We start from the raw sequence: 22462 nt of genomic DNA, 5'->3' as shown, positions 1-22462 counted from the left end.
TCTTCGTCAGTCATTGTCCATTGCCCACCTATACCTTTCCTTGCTTTCATTCCAGCACTACATAGCTACACAGTCTTCTATTCCACCAACGCACCCACAGTCTTTTTACTTCTCTCCTTTTCTGCCCCTCCCCCCCTCCCCTTTGCCTATCCTCCCACCTGCGCCTAGCTGCCCCACCCACTCTCCATCTCCCACAAGTGGCACTTTATCATCCACCATGCAAATCCTGCTATCCCTTCCGCACCCAGTCTCCTCCTTAGCCCCAGCACCCAGAGTGCTTCTACCACCATATGCAGTTGCTTGCAGTCTGGCCTCAGCAGCCAGATGCAGTGGTCACATGTGAGATTTGCATTTGTATGAAATGTGTGCATATCGTTTTTGTTTAATTCAGAAGAAAGCTTTTTGGCTGAAAGCTTATCTGTTTAACAGTCTTTTTGTTATGCCTGTCTGCAACTCTACATTTCCACAATAAGGTGGATAGCAATCTAACCTTTGCACTTCCTTAGCTTTGATGGCAAATTATAAATGTTTGGGGGTTCCAATGGCACTTTTGTTTCGGCCCAGCCGCCTTTGCACGTTTCTCCTTTTCAGCATTAACATTTTCGTACCAGTACTGAACATGCTAAATTGTTGCAAGTATTTGCTGAAGACACAAAAAAAAAGTTTCCACTAACTTGTGGAATCTACTTCTGCAGCTGACAAAACAGTCATGATCTGAATGAGGACTGAGCAATATGATGCTGCCAGGAGATTATGTGAAAAGAAACATATGATTGATCAGTTATTTTTAATCTGTCTGTGAACACTTCAATCACACCGGACTACTGAATGCAGAAGACTTTCACGAATACGTTGCTAATTTTTTGTGTTTCCTGTTCTGAGAAGAAATTAATGTTGCACGCAATGAGTAGCTCAGAAAAAGGAATTTTGAAATCTTGGTTTGTTCATTGAAATGGACAGTAATAAAGCATTCCTATTAAAACGTAATTGCTATTCACAAGCAAAATTTCTTTTTCCAACAGTGAAATGATAATTTGTCTAGAGAAGCTAGTGTAGTTGTCCTAGTTTCTGATTAACTGAGTGCTAAAAAAATTTGGATTCTCCACAACAAAATATTATCTGCTTCATACATATAACACCTGTGGAAAGACACTTCTGCTGTTTTACAGAAGAGAGTCCAAGGAATCATCTGGTCCCATTTACTGAGAGTAAATCTCAGCTTCATCTGTATATACTAGTGAGTGATAACCCTAACTTGACATTTTTTGTCAGCCAGTAGTCCAGTATTACAATAGGAATGACAGTATGATACAATCTCTGACATGTATCCTCACAAGAGATGTGGCCACTGGGTAAAAGTGAAAATTGTCTGCATATTGATGTGTTTAAGGCATCCTGCCAGAGAAGTATGGATATCAACCGTATATATGGCACATATTAATGGGCTAACGATAAACTTTTGAATGAAACCCTACGATATTTGATATGGGCCTATTACCTCAATGCTCAATCAATTGTATCCTCATTGAGCATGAAGCAGCCTGTAAGATGCTTGTGGTGCTGGTATCTGTAATTTTAAGAGTATGTAGCATATGTGCTATGCTGGAAATAGCACCTAATAATACACAACTGAGATATCAAAGAAAAGTGTGGCGAGATGGCAGAACTGGACAAACACAGTCAAAATGTCAGTCATAAATACTGAATGATTATCGCAAGTCTACTTTCCTTTTCTGGAGACATTTTGAGTACTAAGAAGTGCAAAGTCCCAAGTGACTGGAAAAAAGTGCAGGTGATTCCTATTCATAATACGGGTAAAATAAGGGACCCATAAAATTACAGACCAAATCCTTAACAATGATTTGTAGCAGAATTCTTGAACATATTCCAAGATTTAATGTAACAAATTTGCTTCAGGTGCAAAAGCTTCTGTCCACAAATTAGCATGGGCTTACAAGCTGACATGGTGCCCCACTGCAAACTATTAACAAATGTCTAAACACACAGAACAGGTTCCTCAACATGTGAGTGGATTGAAGACTGTAATAGAGCTGAGTGTGTTGTCCTCGGTGGTGGATGATCATTAGTGACAAGGGTACCTGGATGGACTGCCCCTGGGAAACATAATAGGACCACTCTTATTCCCTATATAAATGACCTGACCGACAAGGTGAGCAGCGATCTGCAGTTGTTTGCTGATGAGGCTGTGCTGCACAGGAAGGTGTAGTTCGTGAGTGACTACAGCAGGATTTTTTTTTTTTTTTTTTTTTTTATTTTTTTTTTTTTTATGAATTTGGCCAGCTATGGACCGCATACAACTTAAGACTTATGTGTTTCTTTTTCTTCCGTTCTTCCCAGTACTTCTTCATTTTCTCGCCAACTGCTCGTCTCTGCTCATCTGTCCACACTCTCTTGGGTCGAGGTTTTGGTGCATCTTCTTCATAGTTTGCGTTTTCTATAAGTAGCCTAAAGTTATTCCTGTCACGTATTATTTCTTCTGTAACACCTATTTTGTTGGCGTCTTTCTTCACTGCTTCTATCCACCCTACGGTGTTTTTCAGCTTACTAACGTAATTAAAAATTTTCTTTGTAATTCGTGTTTCTTCCATTCTTTTTAAATGTCCATAAAATTTTAGCCGTCTCTTCCTCATTGTATCTGTGATCTTTTCTGTATTTTTGTATAGGTCTTCATTTCTCCTTTTAATCCACCTGTTTTCCTTGTTTTTCTCAGGACCTAGAATTTTTCTTAATATTTTTCTCTCTCTTTTTTCTAGTTCTCTTAATTCGCCTTTCTTATTCAATGTTAGGCACTCTGATCCATATGTTGCTTGTGTCCTAATAACTGAAGTATAATGTTTAATCTTTGCTTGTATGGATACTGATTTTTTATTGTAGTAGTTTTGTGTTAATTTATATGCAAATTCCAACTTTTTTATTCTTTCTTTATTTGTTGTGCTATCCAGTCCATTAGCTTGGATCCACTCCCCCACGTATTTGAATCTATAAACTCTTTTAATTTTCCCATACTTTGTTTTCATAAACTTTTCTGTATTATGCTGTCAACAGCAGGATGCAAGATGACATAGACAAAATTTCTAGTTGGTGTGATTAACGGCAGCTTGCTCTAAACATAGAAAAATTTAAGTTAATGCTGAAGAGTAGGAAAAGCAGTCCTGTAATATTCAAATACAGCATTAGTAGCGTGTAGCTTGACACAGCCACTTCAATTAAATATCTAGTCTTACTGTTGCAAGGCAATATGAAATTGAATGAGCACTTCTAGTTTGTAGTAGGGAAGTCAAATGCTCATCTTCGTTTTGTTGGAAGAATCCCGTAATGTTCAAATACAATATAACAGTCACATTGATTAAATATCTAGGTATTACACTGCAAAGTGAGACGAAATAGAATGAGCATGTATTGATGGTAGTAGGGAAGCCAAATACTCATCATCGGTTTACTGAGAGAATTTTAGGAAAATATAGCTCACCTACAACAGAGAATGCTTGTAGAATAGTAGCGTGACATACTCTATAATGCTGCTAGAGTGTTTGGGATCCCATCAGGTAAGTTTAAAGGAATACATCAAAGTAATTCAGAGGCATGCTGCTAGATCTGTTACCAATATGTTCGATCATCATGTGAGTATTACTGAGACACTTCATGAACTCAAATGGTAATCCTTGAAGGGTTGATGGTGTTCTTTTTGCGCATATTCATTGATGATAACTTCACAATCTGGACTCAGGGCCAAGACAGCCTATCTTTGTTCCTTCACAACCTCAACACCTTCTCTCCCATCCACTTCATATGGTCCTCCTCAAAGCAGCGTGCCACCTTCCTAGATATTGAATTCCTCCTCTCTGATAGCTCCATCCACACCTCTGTCCACATTAAACCCACCAACCACCAACAGTACCTGCATTTTTACAGCTGTCATCTCTTTCACACCAAACCATCCCTCCCATTCAACCTGTCCATCTGGCAACAGCATAGCTGCAAGGACAGAAACTCCCTTGCTCAGTATGCTGAGGGTCTCACCAAAGCCTTCACAGACAAGCACTATCCTGCAGACCTAGTCCGCAAACAGATCTTCTGTTTCATTTCAGTTCACACCCCCAATCCTCCCACCAACCCCAAGAACCAGCCACAAAGGAGTGTCCCTTTCATCACCCAATACCATCCCAGACTGGAACAAATGAACAACATCCTTCACCAGGGCTTTGATTCTCTATCATCATGCACTGAAATGAGGAACATCCTACCCGTGATACTTCTCAGCCTCCTAAAGAGGTGTTCTGTCACCCAGCCTATCTCCACAACATCCTAGTCCATCCCTATGCCACTCCCAATCCCAACCCCTTTCCACAAGGATCATATTCTTGTGGAAGACCCAATCCATTCATCCAGCACTTCGCATTCCAGTCCTGTCACAGTTTTATCCTATCCCATCGGGGGCTGAGCCACTTGTGAAAGCAGCCGTGTCATTTATCAGCTCTGCTGCAACCATTGCACAGCTTTTTATGTTTGTGTTACTATCAACCACCTGTCCAGCAGGAAGAACAGTCACTGTCAAACTGTGGCCAAGAGGAAGACAAACCATCCTGTGGCACAATATGCAGCTGAATGTAACACACTCGATTCCAATGGCTGCTTCACTACCTGAGCCACCTGGTCTCTTCCCTCCACCACCAGCTTTTCTGAACTGTGCAGATGGGAGTTATCCTTACAACACATTCTCCGCTCCCACAATTATCCCAACCTCAACCTTTGGTAACATACTGTCCCCGAAACCTCCACCCAACAGTTTCCAACCCCTCTGTCCTACCAGCTCCTCCCCATTCTCATCTCCCACTCTGTTTATTTGCAGCCCCCTGTCAAAGTAACCATATGTCTTTCCCCATTCCTCTCCTTTTTTCCCTACCTCCCTCCCCTACAACTTCCTGATGGGGTGTCTGTTGACAGTCTAGTCCCTGCACACTCCAACAGACAGCATTCACTTCTCTCTCCACCCCTACACTACATCTCTTCCCTTTCTTCACCTCATCCAGATTGCTGCTTGCATCCCAGATGATAGATGCATTCCGGCCTAAGATGCCGGAGTTAGCAGTCATGTATGCATGAGGTGTGCTTGCTTCTGTGTGTGAATGGTATGTGTTGCTCTTTTACTAATGAAGACTGTGGCCAAAAGCTTTATGTTGCCTGTCTTCAACTCGACAAATTTTTCCTGCACTGTTGATATTCCTGTCTGGAGTTTCCATTGTTTGATTATAATTATTGTATCAATACTGAGATAAGGAGAAGTCTGGTCATACCATATCTTATAGTCCTTTCTCCCTAAGCTCCTACATCATCAAAACTCTGAAAAGTATTGTTAAAACATGACTGATTGGTATACTAGCTGTAACACAGCTATGTTTACATACACACTCTGAAAGCCACTGTATGGTGCATGGCAGGTGTACCTTGTACTACTACAAGTCATACAAAGAGAAAGAGAATGAGCGAGAGAGAGAGAGAGAGAGAGAAAGGGGGGGGGGGGTAGGTTTTTTTATTTTTTATCTGTGAGTGGAACAGGAAAGGAAATCACTACTAGCAGTACAAAGTATCCTCTATAATGCACCAAACAGTGGCTTGCAAAGTATGTATGTAGAAGTAGCTGTGTTCCAGCTAGTATACCAGTCAGTCATGTTTTAAAAATACTTTTCAGAGTATTGATGATGTAGGAGCTTGGAGAGAAAGGACTGTAAGATATGGCATGTTCAGATTCCTCCTTGTCTCAGTACTGGCCCAATGTCTTTGTGATCTGTGTTGTCAAGAGAGATTATGGAGGCCACATTTCATTGAAGACATGTAGCAGAAGTGTTCAAACTCCTGATAGCACATACGTGAGCATCAGGTAAGAAATGTCAACCCCAGGGGAGATGTTAAATTTTTGCTCAATTTCCAGTTGAAGTTCCTACATACTAACATTTTAACGGGAGTGCATAAACATTAATTTTCCACCATGGGACCAAATAAAACTTCTTGTGGCTTAATAGATAAGTGGTGATTATGTCCACAAATTCTTCTTTTCAACTTGAAACTCCATTTGTAATGTTACGAGCATATTTCCTGTTCATAAACCTCTTAAGTTTCCATCATATGTCTATCATGTTAGAACTGTAGTTTAGTAAGGTACAGAATGACAGCAAACTGTCTCTTTTGGCATTGTTTCAAGAATTACTGCTATCAACATGTTTGTATTTTGGAAAATGTGTGTGGATTGCTGTCTAAATACTCTAAATATTGCTCTAGCCCTCACCATACCAAACAATAAGACTGATTACTGCAATGCAATGTTTTTGGAATGGTCGTAGAAGTTGCTCTCTCTAATGTAAAAATAAGCAGGCACCTGTCATACATCTAATGAGTTAGGGAAGGAGATTAGTCATTTTCGTTTAACCATGTCAAATGGCCTTCACTATTCTATTTGTCACAGTTCATTTGACTGGATCAATTACATGGTGCAGGGGAGGCAAGTTTGCTATTAATGTGATCAGGATGAAATAATGATTCAATCACATGAGGTTTTTAAAGACTTCATAGTCACGTATCAGAGTGAGGGATGAACAGATAAAAATAGCTGCAGCTGAGCTTGTGAAATAAGAAGTTGATACCAAAATGTGGAAAATGTCACTTAAGAATAAAGGTTTTTGCTTTATGTTGGTAAGAAAATTAATGAGTTATTAACGTAACAATATTATGAGAAGGAAAGTTGCTACTCGCCATATAGTGGAGATACTGAGTTAGTCTGATCACAAATGTCTTTCAACTGGCAACCTCTAGCTGTAAAATGAGCACCGAGGTTGCTACAAAGTAATTGTGATGGTTGGATCTCTGTTAATATTTTCTGCCATACAAAATTTAAGTAGCTGATCTATGTGGACTGCTAAGGGTTGAAAATACAGTCTTCTAAATGTAACAAGTGGTGTGGCATTTGGTTCCAGTTGACCTCAGTCAGCTTGATACATTAGTCTTAAGCTGAGCTTACATACATCAGGTCTTGGGAATTATTTTGAGTCAGAGTATTGTCCCTAAGGTGCTCCAAACTTGGCTGATATGTTATGGACAGTTTAAGTATTGTGAATAGTTATGGTAACAAATCGAGTACTGTTGAGTTATCTGGAACCATGTTGTTCTCTCCTCCTGCCATTTATGAATAACATGGGCTTGTGGCACCCTCAAAAACATGCTTTTGCCCATCACTTGCAATCTCAGGCAAGGGTAGGCTTTGATGACTTCACTGCCAGGAAGTGTTACTAATCTCACACATTTGACGTGACATCTGGGATTTGCCTACTACTTGTGACATTTGAAGCTGGGAAATAATGTGGACCACTCTTAACTTTCTCACTGTATGGGTAAGAATCTGCCACTCTAGACCCCCTTCTATTCTGGTACTGTGAACTACATTCACATTCTAAGCCATTCTTCCTCTACGATACTCTATGCCCAGTCTGTCTGCAATAAAATGCATGCCATTTCTGTTAGCACATAGCTTTAGGTTAGCATGGGAGGAGAAGAGGGGGAGTCTCACCACATTCCAAATGCTTAATTAGGATATACTCACTAGCTGATACGTCAAAAGTAGCAATAATTACAGCACAGGCTTAAGGTGGTAAAATGCGTCGATTCAGGTTTTACGTCACTTTTTAAGAAAACGATTTTTGTAATTCTTGAGCATCAACAGTCAATAATATATGTGAAGATCAAAATATGGGTTTGCTTATCTTTCATTGGCTTCTTGGCACATTGCTTTATGCTAACAACAGTAGCAGCTGGCTGTTGATTTAATTCTGTAAACAGGCTTATTTCTGTCAACATTTTGGAGGACTCCTTGGCTGGGGAACCACATGCTTAAGAACATAGGCATCATCAAAATATTTTTCCTGGCATATAATACTTGCATTCACTAACACGTTAACACTTGCAGATGATTTCATTTCAATGGGATTATGTTCTTGTCAGTGTTATACATGTAAACAATATCATTTATGAAAGGTGACAGCCTTAAAATAGTTTCCTAATAATCACAGGGTGTAATTTCCCTCAGTTCTTGTCCTTTCCCCCCATCAAAAACGTCCATGATCCCACACCCATGACTGCACATGCGCTTCTGAAATGCACTTGAAGGACCAATATTTGCTATGGGAGTAATCACACTTTTCACCATTTCATCCTGGTTATAGGATGAGGCACTGGCTGGAACAACTATTGAGTCCTCATATCTCCACCATGTTACTTTATTTTGCACTGCGTAGCATGGCAGCATTCTTGCTTGGTCATATTCAGCACTGGTCAACTTGGATTGGGTCTGACATGGCAATGTCCATGGTGCATCCAATGAAATGATATTGGTAGATGCGACAAATACCGGTGGATTGACAATCCGCAGGGTATCACATAATTCTTTCGCTAACGAGTTTTCGAGAGTTCCTGACAATGACTGTAGGTTTTCATCATACCAACAAATTCCAGCTAACATAGTGGTTTGCTGAAAGTATGGGAACATTACTTTAATATTGTAGTATCAAAAAACCTTGGGTGTGAGTAATAATGAGTGGTTGCTTTCAGACAAAAAGCCTTCAAAAGGTCACGGAAATTGGGAAACCTTGAATACGATGATGGGAACTCAGTCGAGTAATAATGCTCTACTAAGAGAGAGAATTTCAACACCATGTACAGACTTTCATGTGAGTACTGACATTCATGTTAAGATATTATGTGGTACACACTATACTGCACTTTCACTGTCACTCTCCCATGAACATGTCTGGACACCTCTTAACCATGTTTCCTTTAATAACAATCTGGAAAGGAGAGATTGCTACTCACCACATAGAGGAGGCATTGAGTCACTGACAGGCACAATAAAAAAGAACTTTCGAACACACACACACACACACACACACACACACACACACACACACACACACACACACACACACACAGCCATTGACTCTGGACACTAGGGCCAGACTGTGACTGACTTTAACATGAGCAGCAATCAAGTTGAGCTGAGTAGTGGAGATAAGGGAGAGATGTGGGGTGTGGAGGGCAAGGGATAGCAGGGCAGAGGCAGCGCGGAAGGTGCTACTGCTGCCAGTAGGGCATGTGGGAATATGAGTAATGGTTGACAATTCATAATATGGGTCATAATAAAATATGTTAGAATAATTTTGCAAACACTTCATTTCATTAGAGTAAGACAATAGACCTATAACAATAGGAAGAATACTTTCGGATTAATCTTTAACAACTAACTCACTGCTGTTATGTTGATCTTTGCCCTATAGAGAATACTGATACTGACAAAGTTTAATTTTCATTGTTATTGAATGTTTTAACAAAAGTACACACAGTGAACTAATAATAACAGTAGAGCAGCAAGGATCACTAATGAAAAAAATCAAACGTACTACAGAATAAGACCTGAAATTACATCAAATAGTAGCAAGAAACACCACCTGCAGTATTGCAAAGAGAGAATTTTTTTGAGTTTGCAATGGCCATTTATTGCAAAATTGTCACCTGACTTAGATTTCTAGCTGATAAGTGTAACAGACTAGAAGCTTTCTGACAAATGACATTCATAGTTGAAGATTGTAGAAAAAATGAAAATGAGGAAATGATTTGTAATCTATTAGTTTCACGCATTTTTCAATTGATAGTTAACGATTTTCTTCAGTAGCTAAAGCTTTCACTGACCAACGAGACACCTAAGAATGGAATAATTAAACGTTAGTAATTACCGTCACATTAGGGGACTGGACAGCTCAGCCATTAGTCCCTTCAACTGTAGGATGCTGGTACACCAGTCGTGACAAAGTGATGGAAAGGTGGCACCTTTCCACTGAGATTGAGGTCTTGTTGCAAGATAAGTTACTGCAACATATCATGTAAAACATGGGCTAACCAGAGAACCTGAGTTCTATGTTGATGATTGTCTTGGAGACTCAGGATGCAAGAGGGTTTACCTGGAGGTTCTACAGGTCATTTTTTAAGGGAAAGGCACACCATTCATGCATACCTGGCTCAAATTAAAGATTGGTGTTAAGATGTACTCAGGTCATTCACAATTTTTCATCTGGAGTAAAGTTGGTACTCCACCTTAACAGTACACATATTAGACCAACAATATTGTGACGAGTTTAGAGATATCGGGGGTAGATGGAGAACCTAGTTGGAGATCCATTCCAAACTGATTCTTCCTTACCCAATCAATCCATTACGGAACTCGGGAGATAATTAAATTTTTGTGGAAGGAGTCACTTCCTTTCATGACAGAGACAGCTCACCTGACAGTAATTTCATTGTCAGGTGTATGGGGAGTAAGCAGTTGTTAAGATTCAACTTCCTCTTCAGGTTGGACAAGAGTGTGCACTCTGAGTACATGGGCAACTGTAGAGGCAGTACCACATTAGCACTGGGGTGGATCTGCTCACCGTGGGATAAAGTTTGGACACACCTGATGTGGCAATGTGAAGTCTGTGTATTGTGGCAGGTTCTTTCGTAAAGGTCCATTTACAAGTTTTGCAATTGACCATTGTAACGTTAAATATTCTTAATTTCTAAGTGATTGTTGTGGCTTGCCACTGTCCTTATTATGCCTTTATGATGAAATACCACAGTTGTACTCTCATATCAGTGCAACACATTGCAAGGTCTTTTGATTACTGTTTTACACTCCTAGATTTCAATGACAATTTCATTTCCTAAAATGCCCATGTGCCTTGGTAAGTGAATAAACATGATCAGGATGGCATCTCTGTCTGCAAGTACTGAGATTTATGCCTGTGTGATTTACTGATCAGTAACCTGTGGGGCAAGTCATTGCATCACAACACTGGAGGATATTCTCATTTGCTCGGTATTGATGTGTTTTAGAGGTCGAGTAATCGCTACGAACTCAGCAGAGAGCACAACTGGTTGTGGCACCTTTGGGTTCTTTCACCTGCTGTTCTTTCTTATTTGGCTATGTTTATTGATTTATTAAGTGGTGCAGCAATAGACTGGCTGGGTGAGATTAAGATATGTGAACACAAAATAAGCAGTCTCGCATATGCAGACGACTTAGTTGTGATGGCAGATTCGATTGAAAGTTTGCAAAGTAATATTTCAGAGCTAGATCAGAAATGTAAGGTCTATGGTATGAAGATTAGCATCTCCAAAACGAAAGTAATGTCAGCGAGAAAGAAATATAAATGGATTGAGTGCCAAATAGGAGGAACAAAGTTAGAACAGGTGGACAGTTTTAAGTACTTAGGATGCATATTCTCACAGGATGGCAACATAGTGAAAGAACTGGAAGCGCGGTGTAGTAAAGCTAATGCAGTGAGCTCTCAGCTACGATCTACTCTCTTCTGCAAGAAGGAAGTCAGTACCAAGACTAAGTTATCTGTGCACCGTTCAATCTTTCAACCAACTTTGTTGTATGGGAGCGAAAGCTGGGTGGATTCAGGTTACCTTATCAATAAGGTTGAGGTTACGGATATGAAAGTAGCTAGGATGATTGCAGGTACTAGTAGATGGGAACACTGGCAGGAGGGTGTCCACAATGAGGAAATCAAAGAAAAACTGGGAATGAATTCTATAGATGTAGCAGTCAGGGCGAACAGGCATGTTACACACATGGGAGAAGCAAGGTTACCCAAGAGACTCATGGGTTCAGCAGTAGAGGGTAGGAGGAGTCGGGGTAGACCAAGGAGAAGGTAACTGGATTCGGTTAAGAATGATTTTGAAGTAATAGGCTTAACATCAGAAGAGGCATCAATGTTAGCACTGAATAGGGGATCATGGAGTAATTTTATAAGGGGGACTATGCTCCAGACTGAACACTGAAAGGTATAATCAGTCTTAAATGATGATGATGTTGTGCAGCTCCACAGTTTCATTTGTAGGTACACAAGCAGATATTAGTAATCATATAAAAGTTTCTGTGCTGGCGATTTTGGAGTGATATGTTTGGCCACTGTTGTAAATGACTTCATACACACAATGGGCTGTGCTGCTTTGTGTCTCTCTATGGCATCTGCTGATTATTTAGTAGATTCTCTTTCTGTCCACGAAGGCTGGACACTGTCAAATATGGGCACTCTTTACGTTACTCTTGGTGGGCTTGTGTGCAGCCCCAAATGTAATAACACTGAACCATCTACATTGAGCAATAACAGTCTGGTAGCTTCTGTCCACTGGAAGTGAGTATGCTGCTCATTCTTTTCTTTATATTTCTGATATCCACTACTCTATCTTCCTCCACCTTCTATAGTTCTTTTGTGGTACTGACCAAAATATCCTTACAGTATATGACTCCTTCATTGGAATTACGTCAGGTGTGCTATTGAGGTGGCCAAATTCAGTCATCTTTGGGAACTAGATCACTGGAGGCTAGTCTTTCATGGGACCCATTCATTATTATTCATTCATCATTCCTTTTTATCTAATTGCACAATAACATGTCTGTATAAATTTTAATTTATTTTTATATTACTAGTAATTAAAAGTAAAAGACATTATTTCATTAAAAATGTAATTCAGTATTTGGTAATTAACATGTCCATATGTTAATATATATGGAAATGCAAGTAAAAAGATTACAGTTAGTTACATCTGAAAAAGTAACTTCACATTTACAAAACTGCTACGCTACACAATCAGCTATTGGTACCTATACAGATGACAGAATTGTTTTACTGTTAACAGAGTCCGATAACTCCCAATTTTCAAAGCCAATTTATTGAGATTTTTGACAATTGCTTAGTGCTGCTTGAGGAAATCAATCTCGGGAATAGACTTTCAAATCCTAAAAGTAAAGCAAACCGAAATACAACAGTCTGTAAAGTCCTCTCATTAAATATCATTTGTGCGTTCACCTGAAGACAGAAACTGGAACAAAAAAAGTTGGAGACTTGAGTAAATGAAGCAGATTAGAATGGACCTGAGGTAGTCAGACTGCCCTTTAATCCCTTCAAAGGATTAGCAGGTCTGCCTCAGGAGCTGAAAAGTGAAGGTGGCATAGGGAACTGTTTTGATAAATTAACTTAATTTCATACTCCACTTGCCTGTCCTCCTCCCTGCTTCCATTTTAGTACTACACACATCTTTCCTGCCAGTGCACCTGCATAGTACTTTCCCCTTCTCTGCTTACTTCCTCCCCCTCTCCCCCTGCACCCCTTCCAAGCAGACCTGTCCTGTCTCCACCACATCCCCGCACACTCCCACAAGTAACACTAATGTCTTTCCCCACCTTACCCTGCTATCCCCCCTCCTCACAGTCCCATACCTCTCACGTACACCTACTATCCACCCTAGCAAACATTGCTAACCCTCTTAGACGCAATCAGCCCTTAGTGCCGAGGAGTGATAGTGGCCGTGTGTGTGTGAGTTGCACTTGTGTGAATGTGTGTAGTGTTGTACATCTGATATAGGACTTATTCTGACAACTGAATGTTTATGGCATTATTTTTCACTGTGCCTGTCTGTGACCAAACATATCCTCTATGTGGTGAATAATAGTTTATCATTTTCATAATGTTGTTATACAGCCTGGATTTCCACTGCTTGATTCCAAACTAAAATAAAGTTACAGATAAATGTTATTTGTAAATGCCTAAGTGGCATTTCATTTTCAAAAAAATGCGCTGGCACATAAAAAATAATACAGTCAACAATTATAGCAAAATTATAAATTATCAGTCATGGATGCTGAACAGTGTAAAAGAACTAGACGTAATGATTCTGAGAAAGGTTTGAAACTAAACAAGAATAGGTGAATGCAACGAATGAAATGAGCTGTAATTGAATATAAGAAGTGTGCAGCTAACACTACTAATGAGTGACCACCCAAAAACGACAACAAATAGAACCAAGACCGACCAAACAAAACCGAAGTCGGAATACGAGGGACCTGAAGGGAATAGTGAACAATCTTTTCTTAGAAGTCATTCCTCAGTTCTTCCACTCAGTTCAGTGAACTGTTCCCTAGTGAATGACCCATCTCTAGTGTGTTACAATGAGTGTATAACACACTCCACAGGCTGTTTAGCACCTAAGAGCTATGGTACTCGATCAGCCATGTTTTTTTTTTTTTTTTTTTTTTTAAGTGAGAACATAGGTTTTTCATTCTTTTCAACAATCCCGATACAGTTTCTAAAACTTTGCGCACATTGAAGGGCGACAGTTATTCATAGGTGCCTCTGTCTCTTTTGAGAAAAAGGCAAATGTTGATTACCACTATGGCTGACCTGTTACAACTATTTTTATACATGAAACTTCCTGGCAAATTACAACTGTGTGCCAGATCAAGACTCGAACTTGGGACCAGTGGTAGAACACTTGCCTGCAAAAGGCAAAGGTCCCCAGTTCAAGTCTTGATGCGGCACACAGTTTTAGTCTGCCAGGAGGTTTCATATCATAGCACGCTCCGCTGTGAAGTGAAAATTTCATTCTGTATTTTTATACATGTTAAATCTGTTGTCCTGAAGGCTATCTATTTGATCTCATTTTGGGTGTTGTACTGCTGACAGTAAACTCTTACCATGAACAGTGGTTCTGGCTAGGTTAGTAGAATCCATAGTTATTCCACAAGCAACAGCTGGGGAAAGGGTGATAAATCTATGCAAAGCCCCACATCTCTGGTGGAAAACAGTGTATATAGACAATGTCTCCAATCTATCAGTGGTATGAAAGAATATAATTATACACTGTATTATGTGTATTGTACTATTATAAATATAAGCTAAATTGTTTTACACTATAGAGGAATCTACTTGTAGTGCCCTTTTGAAAAATAATATGTACAGACATGTGACTGATCCATATGTTGTTATGAAAGAATGTAAATATTTTACTGTATATGTGTAATGTAATCTAAATTTTCCTGACAATGTCTGAAAACTTTTTATTATATGGACAGAAAATAAATAAATAAATAAATAAACAAGCCTAAAGAGAACTGGAATGTGACATGCCCTAAAGTTGCACACAATGACTGTTCCTCCTCAGAGCCATCATCCACATTGGCACACAGCTCACCTTGAGGTTGTGGTTTATATACACAAGTGTTTACTGAATTAAGCTCAGAGCTTAAGGCATAAGACAGCTGACAGTGTTAATCTGCAACCCCCCTTCCCATCTCTCCCTCCCCCCCTTTTTTTTTTGGAAATCCCAGAGCCACCAAATGTAAGCTCCTTGGGGAAAAAGGAAGTAGAGGACAGTCAGAAGCTCAGATTATATTCCAGAATAGGTAATACCATTGCAATGGCAAGGGGCTCGTGTTCGCTCACAGTCAAACTGTGAACCCCTTGCACAAGAATCATTTAGAACTATGTGTCTTTTTCTCTTGACGGGAAAAGAGGGAAGGTATGAAAGAGAGGGGTGATCACGCAGATTATCCCTGCTTCCTTTTACTCACCGTCCACCATATTGGGCTTCCTACTCTCTCTGTGAAGATGGAACTGATTCTACCGAAAGTTGGGCTTTCCTTGAGTGTGTCTTGTATACATATTTCTACAGGATGTACTTGAAGTTGAAAATACTGTCTTTCTTTGTGCAAAATTAACATTTCTGTATTCCATTTTTCTTGTTTCATGAAATTAGCATCTACTACTTACATTTTCATGGTTCATGTGCTTCAACATTCTCAGTTCCCTATATGTTCTTTTCGCGTGGATTGCAGACTGGAACGGACGTGCTAGTTTTTTTATAGCAACCTTTATTTGAAGTTTTGTATCAAATGCAGAGCTGAAAAAAGAAAATGAACAATAAATGATTAATTTTCAAGGAGCATCAACCAAAATCACTGATAACACAACCACATATTGGAAGCATAGGCACTGATCTAACAATAAGACTTCTGTCCTATAATTATGTTCACACCAGGGTAATTCCATGAGAAGCAGAGGTTTTATTACATCTGTAACGCTTACTGCACGTTTGTTTAGTGGCAAATCAAAACAGCCTGTTTCATCAAACTTTGGCTATACATTGTTCATATTTTGGTCTATCTGTTTATTTTCATGTTAATACATCTTTGTCGATTGACAAATGTAATGTCCATAACCACAGAATCACCCAGCAGCAAATTAAAGCAAAACAAAAAGTTAATAATTGGAATGTGTCACACTTCAGCAATGTATAAACCCTACAGTCAAAAGATCATGTGTACAATTAAGTTAACACTAATATTACACACTTTTAATAAGAAAATTTGAGTATGTTTTTCGTGCAATTGATTTAAGAACTATGACAGCAACAAACTTTCTCAACTTTGATAATATCATAATTTGCACAACATAAAAGAACTTTGACTGCAAGAAGGTTCAAAATACAGAGCATAGAAATTTTCATTCACTTGTTATCAAGAGAAAGGTGGGTAAAAGTTTCTCAGATGCATGAATCTACAAGAAGTTTGAGAAGTGCTGATATTTTCAATTATTATTTTGAAACATTGTTTCTTCTCAAAACACAGGGGTGGTAACAAAAGTCCAAAAGTACAGACATGGATAACAAGAGGCATAAAAGTCTCAAGCAGCACAAAAAGAGAACTGTTGATTTTTTTAAAAAAAGTACCACAACATATCCCCTCTCCTTAACAGTTATAAAACAAAATATATTCATATAATAGAGGGAAACATTCCACGTGGGAAAAATATATCTAAAAACAAAGATGATGTAACTTACCAAATGAAAGTGTTGGTATGTTGATAGACACACAAACGCAAACACACACACACACAAAATTCAAGCTTTCGCAACCCACGGTTCTTTCCTGATGAAGCAACCATGGGTTGCGAAAGCTTGAATTTTGTGTGTGTGTGTTTGTGTTTATTTATGTGTGTCTATCAACATACCAACACTTTCATTTGGTAAGTTACAAAATATATTCAGATACACAAACAAGTCATACAACAGACAAAAAGAATGGATAATGATAAGTTTGTGTCACAGTCAGAAAATAAAAGCACTAGTGAGTAATTAAACAGGAAGTAAATAGCAAAAAGGAAAATATCGCCCTGAACTGTGACAACAAGAGATTGCAAATCTCTTCATTCAGTTCTATGCAGACAAAACTAAAAATCTAATAATCTAATAATCAGAAGTAAGAGAGGTAGTCCACACATCCACTAGAACAAAGTAAATTCTTGCCTCTATGCAATCTCTCACTATGAAACAACCCCAAAAGAAATCATCCACATAGCAAAAACCATCAAAAAATGTCCTCGGGAACTGACGATCTTTCAGATTTTATAATTTACAAACTGTAGACCAGTCTCTTTATTATCAAGTTTTGCTAAAATCACTGAAAGAATCATGTGTAACAAGGTTAATGAAATTCCTGGACAAGAACATATTCCTTATTGATGGTCAGCATGGCTTCTAAAAAAATAAATCTATGACTAATGCGCTCTATAATTTTTTACAAAACACGCTAGAAGCAATGGACAAAAAACAAAATGCTGCTGGAATTTTCTTAGATCTAAGTGAAGCTTTTGACATTTTGGACTACAAAATCCTGTTGGAAAGGCTAGAAAAAAGTATGGCATTACAGGAACTGCATTATAATGGTTCTGCTCATACTTAACAAATAAGAAACAGAAAGTAATAACAACACATGAAACTAACTGATAGCACTAAGAAAATATTTTTCAGATGCAGGAAAAATAAAAAGTGGATCCCTCAAGGATCCACCTCGAGCCTAATCTTTTTCCTTCTGTACATAGCCAACTCGGATCTAAGCACTGAATCACAAATAAATACCATGTTAGCAGATGATACTAGCATCTTTGTTACAGTGAAAACCTCCAGACAACTACCAAACATAAATAAAGCTACAGACTGGCTAAATGACTGGTTAGATGGAAATAAGCTAATAATAAATACATCCAAAACAACTTTTTAAAACTTCTGTTTAATGGGGGAAGTTGCCATAACTTATGTGACAAATGTCAGCGGAGTAATGACACCCTCATTGGAAACATAATGTTTAGGAATATGGCTTCAACATGATTTTGAATGGTGAATACACGTAACAAAAGCAAATGTGACACAGAAAAGAGTATCCGCCAACCTACATTTACTTCCACACAAAGCAAGATTCCACACTGTTTCAACTGCACACTTTGCCCAGTTCCACAGAATTCTAAAATATGGGACTACATTCTGGGGTAGTGCAACTGTTAGCTCAGTCATCATCTTGAACCAAAAAACAACTACTGTATAAGAGCAATGCACCATGCATGACAAACAGATTCCTGCAGACCCCTCTTTCAAAAGTCTTCAGTCCTCCCCCTTCCTTGCATCTTTTATTTCAGAAAAACATAAATAAGTTATAAAGAATTTAAAAGAGATAAAACATAATATCACGCAAAATACAAACTACATTCCAGTCAGTAAGGACAGCAACCTGGGAAAAACAACTGTCTGTATGCCTCTGCCCCCCCCCCCCCCCCAAATCCCTTTCGATCTAAGAAGCCTGGTACCTAGACTGAAGAAACTGGAAGCAATGTTGCTAATGCAGATTTACAGATACAAATGTGCACAAATCAGGCAATTCAAATGGACTTTATATTTTTAGCTTTTTTTGATCCAGACTTTTAGCAACATTTACTTCACTTTGCTGCTTCATTCTTCACTTTTCTTAGCTCTTACATCTTTTACCCTCAGCTCTCAACCAAAGAGCTTACACCTACTGACCAAACAATCAGAGAAAAACAGTGTGGTCACTAATGACTCATGTCAACATGAGTAAATGATGGAGTATTAACAGTGTAACTGTTTTGAGATACACAATTGTGTGGCAGGTATAAACTAAATTTAAAGAGTATTACAGTTTTTAAATTTGTTACACTTCTGCAACTTCATCATTTAAAAAACTATTATAACGAAGTTTTTGGTATCTCAAAGAGTACCCCAGCTAGAACTGTTTCAATACTTCATATATTTTTCATATTGAAAAATAGGTATATATAACTCTGGTAAAACAAAACAAGATATGTAGCAAGTATTCAGATTGGAAATATGAGTCAGGAGGCATAACGCAATAAACCTGATGGATAAGCAGTATCTACGAGGGGAGACTATCTCACTTATCACTAAATACACAGTAAAAATAAACTCACATACAAACATGAAAGATAACATGTGATTAGTCTACTCAATACATGTAATTCATACTCTTGACACAAGAATAGCATCTTTCCAGTGGGCCACTGGGCACTTTAACTAAACATGATTCTGATTTATTCTCAGCCAGGTCTAAAGAAGTAATCCATATCCCAAACAATGGTTTTGTGCCCTAGCATGGTTCAATAAGCAAAGTCTCATTTGAAGTGGTATATAACTGTATTCTCCTAGCAAGTTATGAGAGCACCCCCCCCCCCCCCTCTCTCTCTCTCTCTCTCTCTCTCTCTCTCTCTCTCTCTCTCTCTGCTAGGCATCAAAGTTCTATCAAGTGCCTGGAAAAAATTGCCAATGACCTGACAGTCATGTCTTTAACCTTGATTATTACTAATATGACACTTAGCTGATGAACACCAACCGACAACACAGGGGAATTAGTGTGACCAAAAATCTGACAATTTGGTGCTGTAAATACAAATTACAACCAACTTTGCAAATAACATTGTGTCAAATATTTTTCTCTGAAATTAACAACTTTGTTCTAGAAGTACAGCTGGTGATATAGCCTAATGCGTGAAAACTTCCGAAATGGAATTTTCAACCCGTAACACAGTGTGAACTGTTGAGTAACTTCCTGATAGATTAAAACTGTGTACCAGACCAAAACTCAAATCTGAAACCTTGCCTTTTGTGAGCAATGCTCTGACTAACACTGTTTGACTATCACACCTGGATGAAAGGCCAACATTGAGGATGGCTTAGGTACAGCCTATGATTTGTTGGTTAGAGCATTGATCACAAAATGCAAGGTTTCAAGTTTGGGTTTTGGTCTGCTACGCAGTTTTACCCTGACAGGAAGTTACTCAACAGTGTGTTTGGGAAGTAGCTGAAAAGTTACTGACAGAGTTAAAGATGCTGCAGTGGATCACAAGATGTGCTTGTACTGCTCAGATGGTAAGAGAATTGTTGATTTGAGTCTTGGACTATCATACGGTTTTGATCTGTCAATGTTTCATGTGAAAGCTTCTTTTAAAACCTTTACCAAATGTCACTTTGCCACAATAAGTGTGGCAAAATACTATATCAAAACACCTGTATCTCCTATATGATAAACCATCTGGACTAATGTGCTAACTCTAATGTACCCACATCACCCAATCATGACAAAAACTTTCACATCCAAGTGTCAACATATTTGACTAAAAGAACTCCAAGAAGTATGGACTGCATACTGAGAGCTACAATGTTGTACAATTACCAATAACAAGGACAGAGAGATACATGTCCAATATTTGGTAAACAGAATCCTAAGTTGTAAGGTGGGGATGATTTCTAAAATGAGACTTTACATGGAATAACTCATTATGAATGTATTCAGTAGACAAAATCTTAGTCGCACTATCAAAATAGTGTATCAGTTGAGAGTAAAGCACTGCTCAGACCCTGTTAGTACATATAGTAATAAAAAAAACAAACACACCACCCAGGAAAATATACATGCAAAAATGTAATTTTGAGTATGAACACTTTAGTGTAAAAATTCAATCTGGGCACCTAGTCTCACTGGAGTGAACATTCATTCCAACCCTGGGTCATTAAATTCATATATGCTCAGTCCAGCACCACAAAGAACTGTTTAGTATGGATTATGATTATAACGGCTGTTCCCCAATAGCAGCCCAAAAAATAGATAAGCAAGAACACTGACTGTCAACAACAGCAACAGTGATAATATTTTCTAGGTAGTTCTAGTAATGAATTGGTGTCATTGTATCGCAAAATATGGCACTCTAGCCTTAGCACAGCAGCTCTCATGATGGGGATAGTCTAAATAATTCAGATAGATGATTCTTTGCAATTTGTGACTAATACTGCCTTAGCCTGTTTTGGAACTGTTGAGAACGACCATTTTAACTTGGGTCCATGGTGGTTGAAACCAGTCATAAAACTGATGAAAAAATTTTTAATTGGCTGAAGTTCACAACCTTTAGAGTGGTATCCACCATACATAATCCAGTTAGGTTTAAAATCCGATGTGGTTGCTTAAAATCTACATGTATTGTTTACTCAGATAAAAGCTTAAAATCCACACTTTTTGGGCCACTTTTCCAACCAAATATTATGAACTTCAGTTGGTATAACGTAGTTGAAAATGACTGGATGTTTAACAGAAAAATCAACTACACTCAGAGGGTGAAATGCTGTTAGCAGCCATATAAAAACAGATTAAGAGTTTAAACACACACTTGAGGATCAACACTCCCTCACACTAAAATGTGCAACAGCACTTGACATCACCTGCCGGTCCAAGTAATATGCTGCAAGAGAAGAATAGAGTAGAGTAAAATGAGTAAGTATCTTTGGAAGCTCAATTCATGAAACTACTAAAGCATATTACACCTCAAGGTAGTACAGTAAGGTTACTCTAAACAGGGGAAAAAAAACAACCACCAATAAGATGGAAGCCAAAATTAAAGATTTTTTTCTGATCATTAGCACAAGAGCCAAGTATCAGATGGAGAAAAATATAGTCAAATCTTACACTGAACAAAACAGTACCTATTTCAGAATCCATCTCAATCAATTTAGGAAACTATACAAAACCCAGATGGAAGGATGAGAAATTGGACCAGTGATGTCACCATCAGATTTCTTTTTAAGACTGAGTTGGCAGGACTGATCTGTAGCACAGCTTGAGGTCTGTGTTAGTTGAGAGACAACTGGCTGGGAGTTGGCTAAGCCAACAAATGTGATACAACACTAGGCTATTTCTTTAATGAAGCTTATACTGACACGACTAACAACGTAACACAGCAAAAACCAAGGTCTAGGTTATCTAGAACGTGTAGAATATTTTAAGAATTACCTTTACCACGTCTTGGTCTTTTATGATGTAATTTTGTTTTCGTAACCCTAAAAGCTGCATGGTTTCTTATTAACTGACTCCACTTGAAACAACTCATAGATGCACATACTTATCTCTGATTGGCAAGGGATACTCCTTGCTCCAACAATCAACAAGATGTATTCTGAAATGTCTGAATGATTTTGGAATGTATGCAATAATGGCTTAATCTGTCAAAGCCTCAATATAACCTACCACACACCAGGTACAATCTTTATGGTGAAATACAGGAATCTGTCTATACAGAATCCAGTACGCCTAGCTAAGCATACAGTTTTGCGTTTTATGATGATCCCTTTCCATCACAGCTTAATAAAGAAAAGTGGGTAGTAATTTGAATACAAGGCTTACTCTGTTCCAAATTGAACAGTGTCAACAGAAGCAGAAGGAGAGATC

General features: G+C 38.5%; 1 protein-coding gene across 2 annotated transcripts in view; it reads right to left on the bottom strand.

The window, feature by feature from the left end:
• Positions 1-22462, bottom strand: part of LOC124794859 (mitogen-activated protein kinase p38b) — a 102068-nt gene that overhangs the window by 65049 nt on the left and 14557 nt on the right. For both annotated transcript variants that reach the window (XM_047258528.1, XM_047258529.1), the window contains exon 2: positions 15654-15783. In XM_047258528.1, coding sequence (XP_047114484.1) covers positions 15654-15783 — 130 coding nt within the window. The remainder of the gene's footprint in view (positions 1-15653; positions 15784-22462) is intronic.

This window comes from Schistocerca piceifrons, chromosome 4 (assembly GCF_021461385.2).
Source record: "Schistocerca piceifrons isolate TAMUIC-IGC-003096 chromosome 4, iqSchPice1.1, whole genome shotgun sequence".
NCBI classification, from domain to species: Eukaryota; Metazoa; Arthropoda; class Insecta; order Orthoptera; family Acrididae; genus Schistocerca; species Schistocerca piceifrons.
This window is presented reverse-complemented; position numbering and strand designations above follow the sequence as displayed.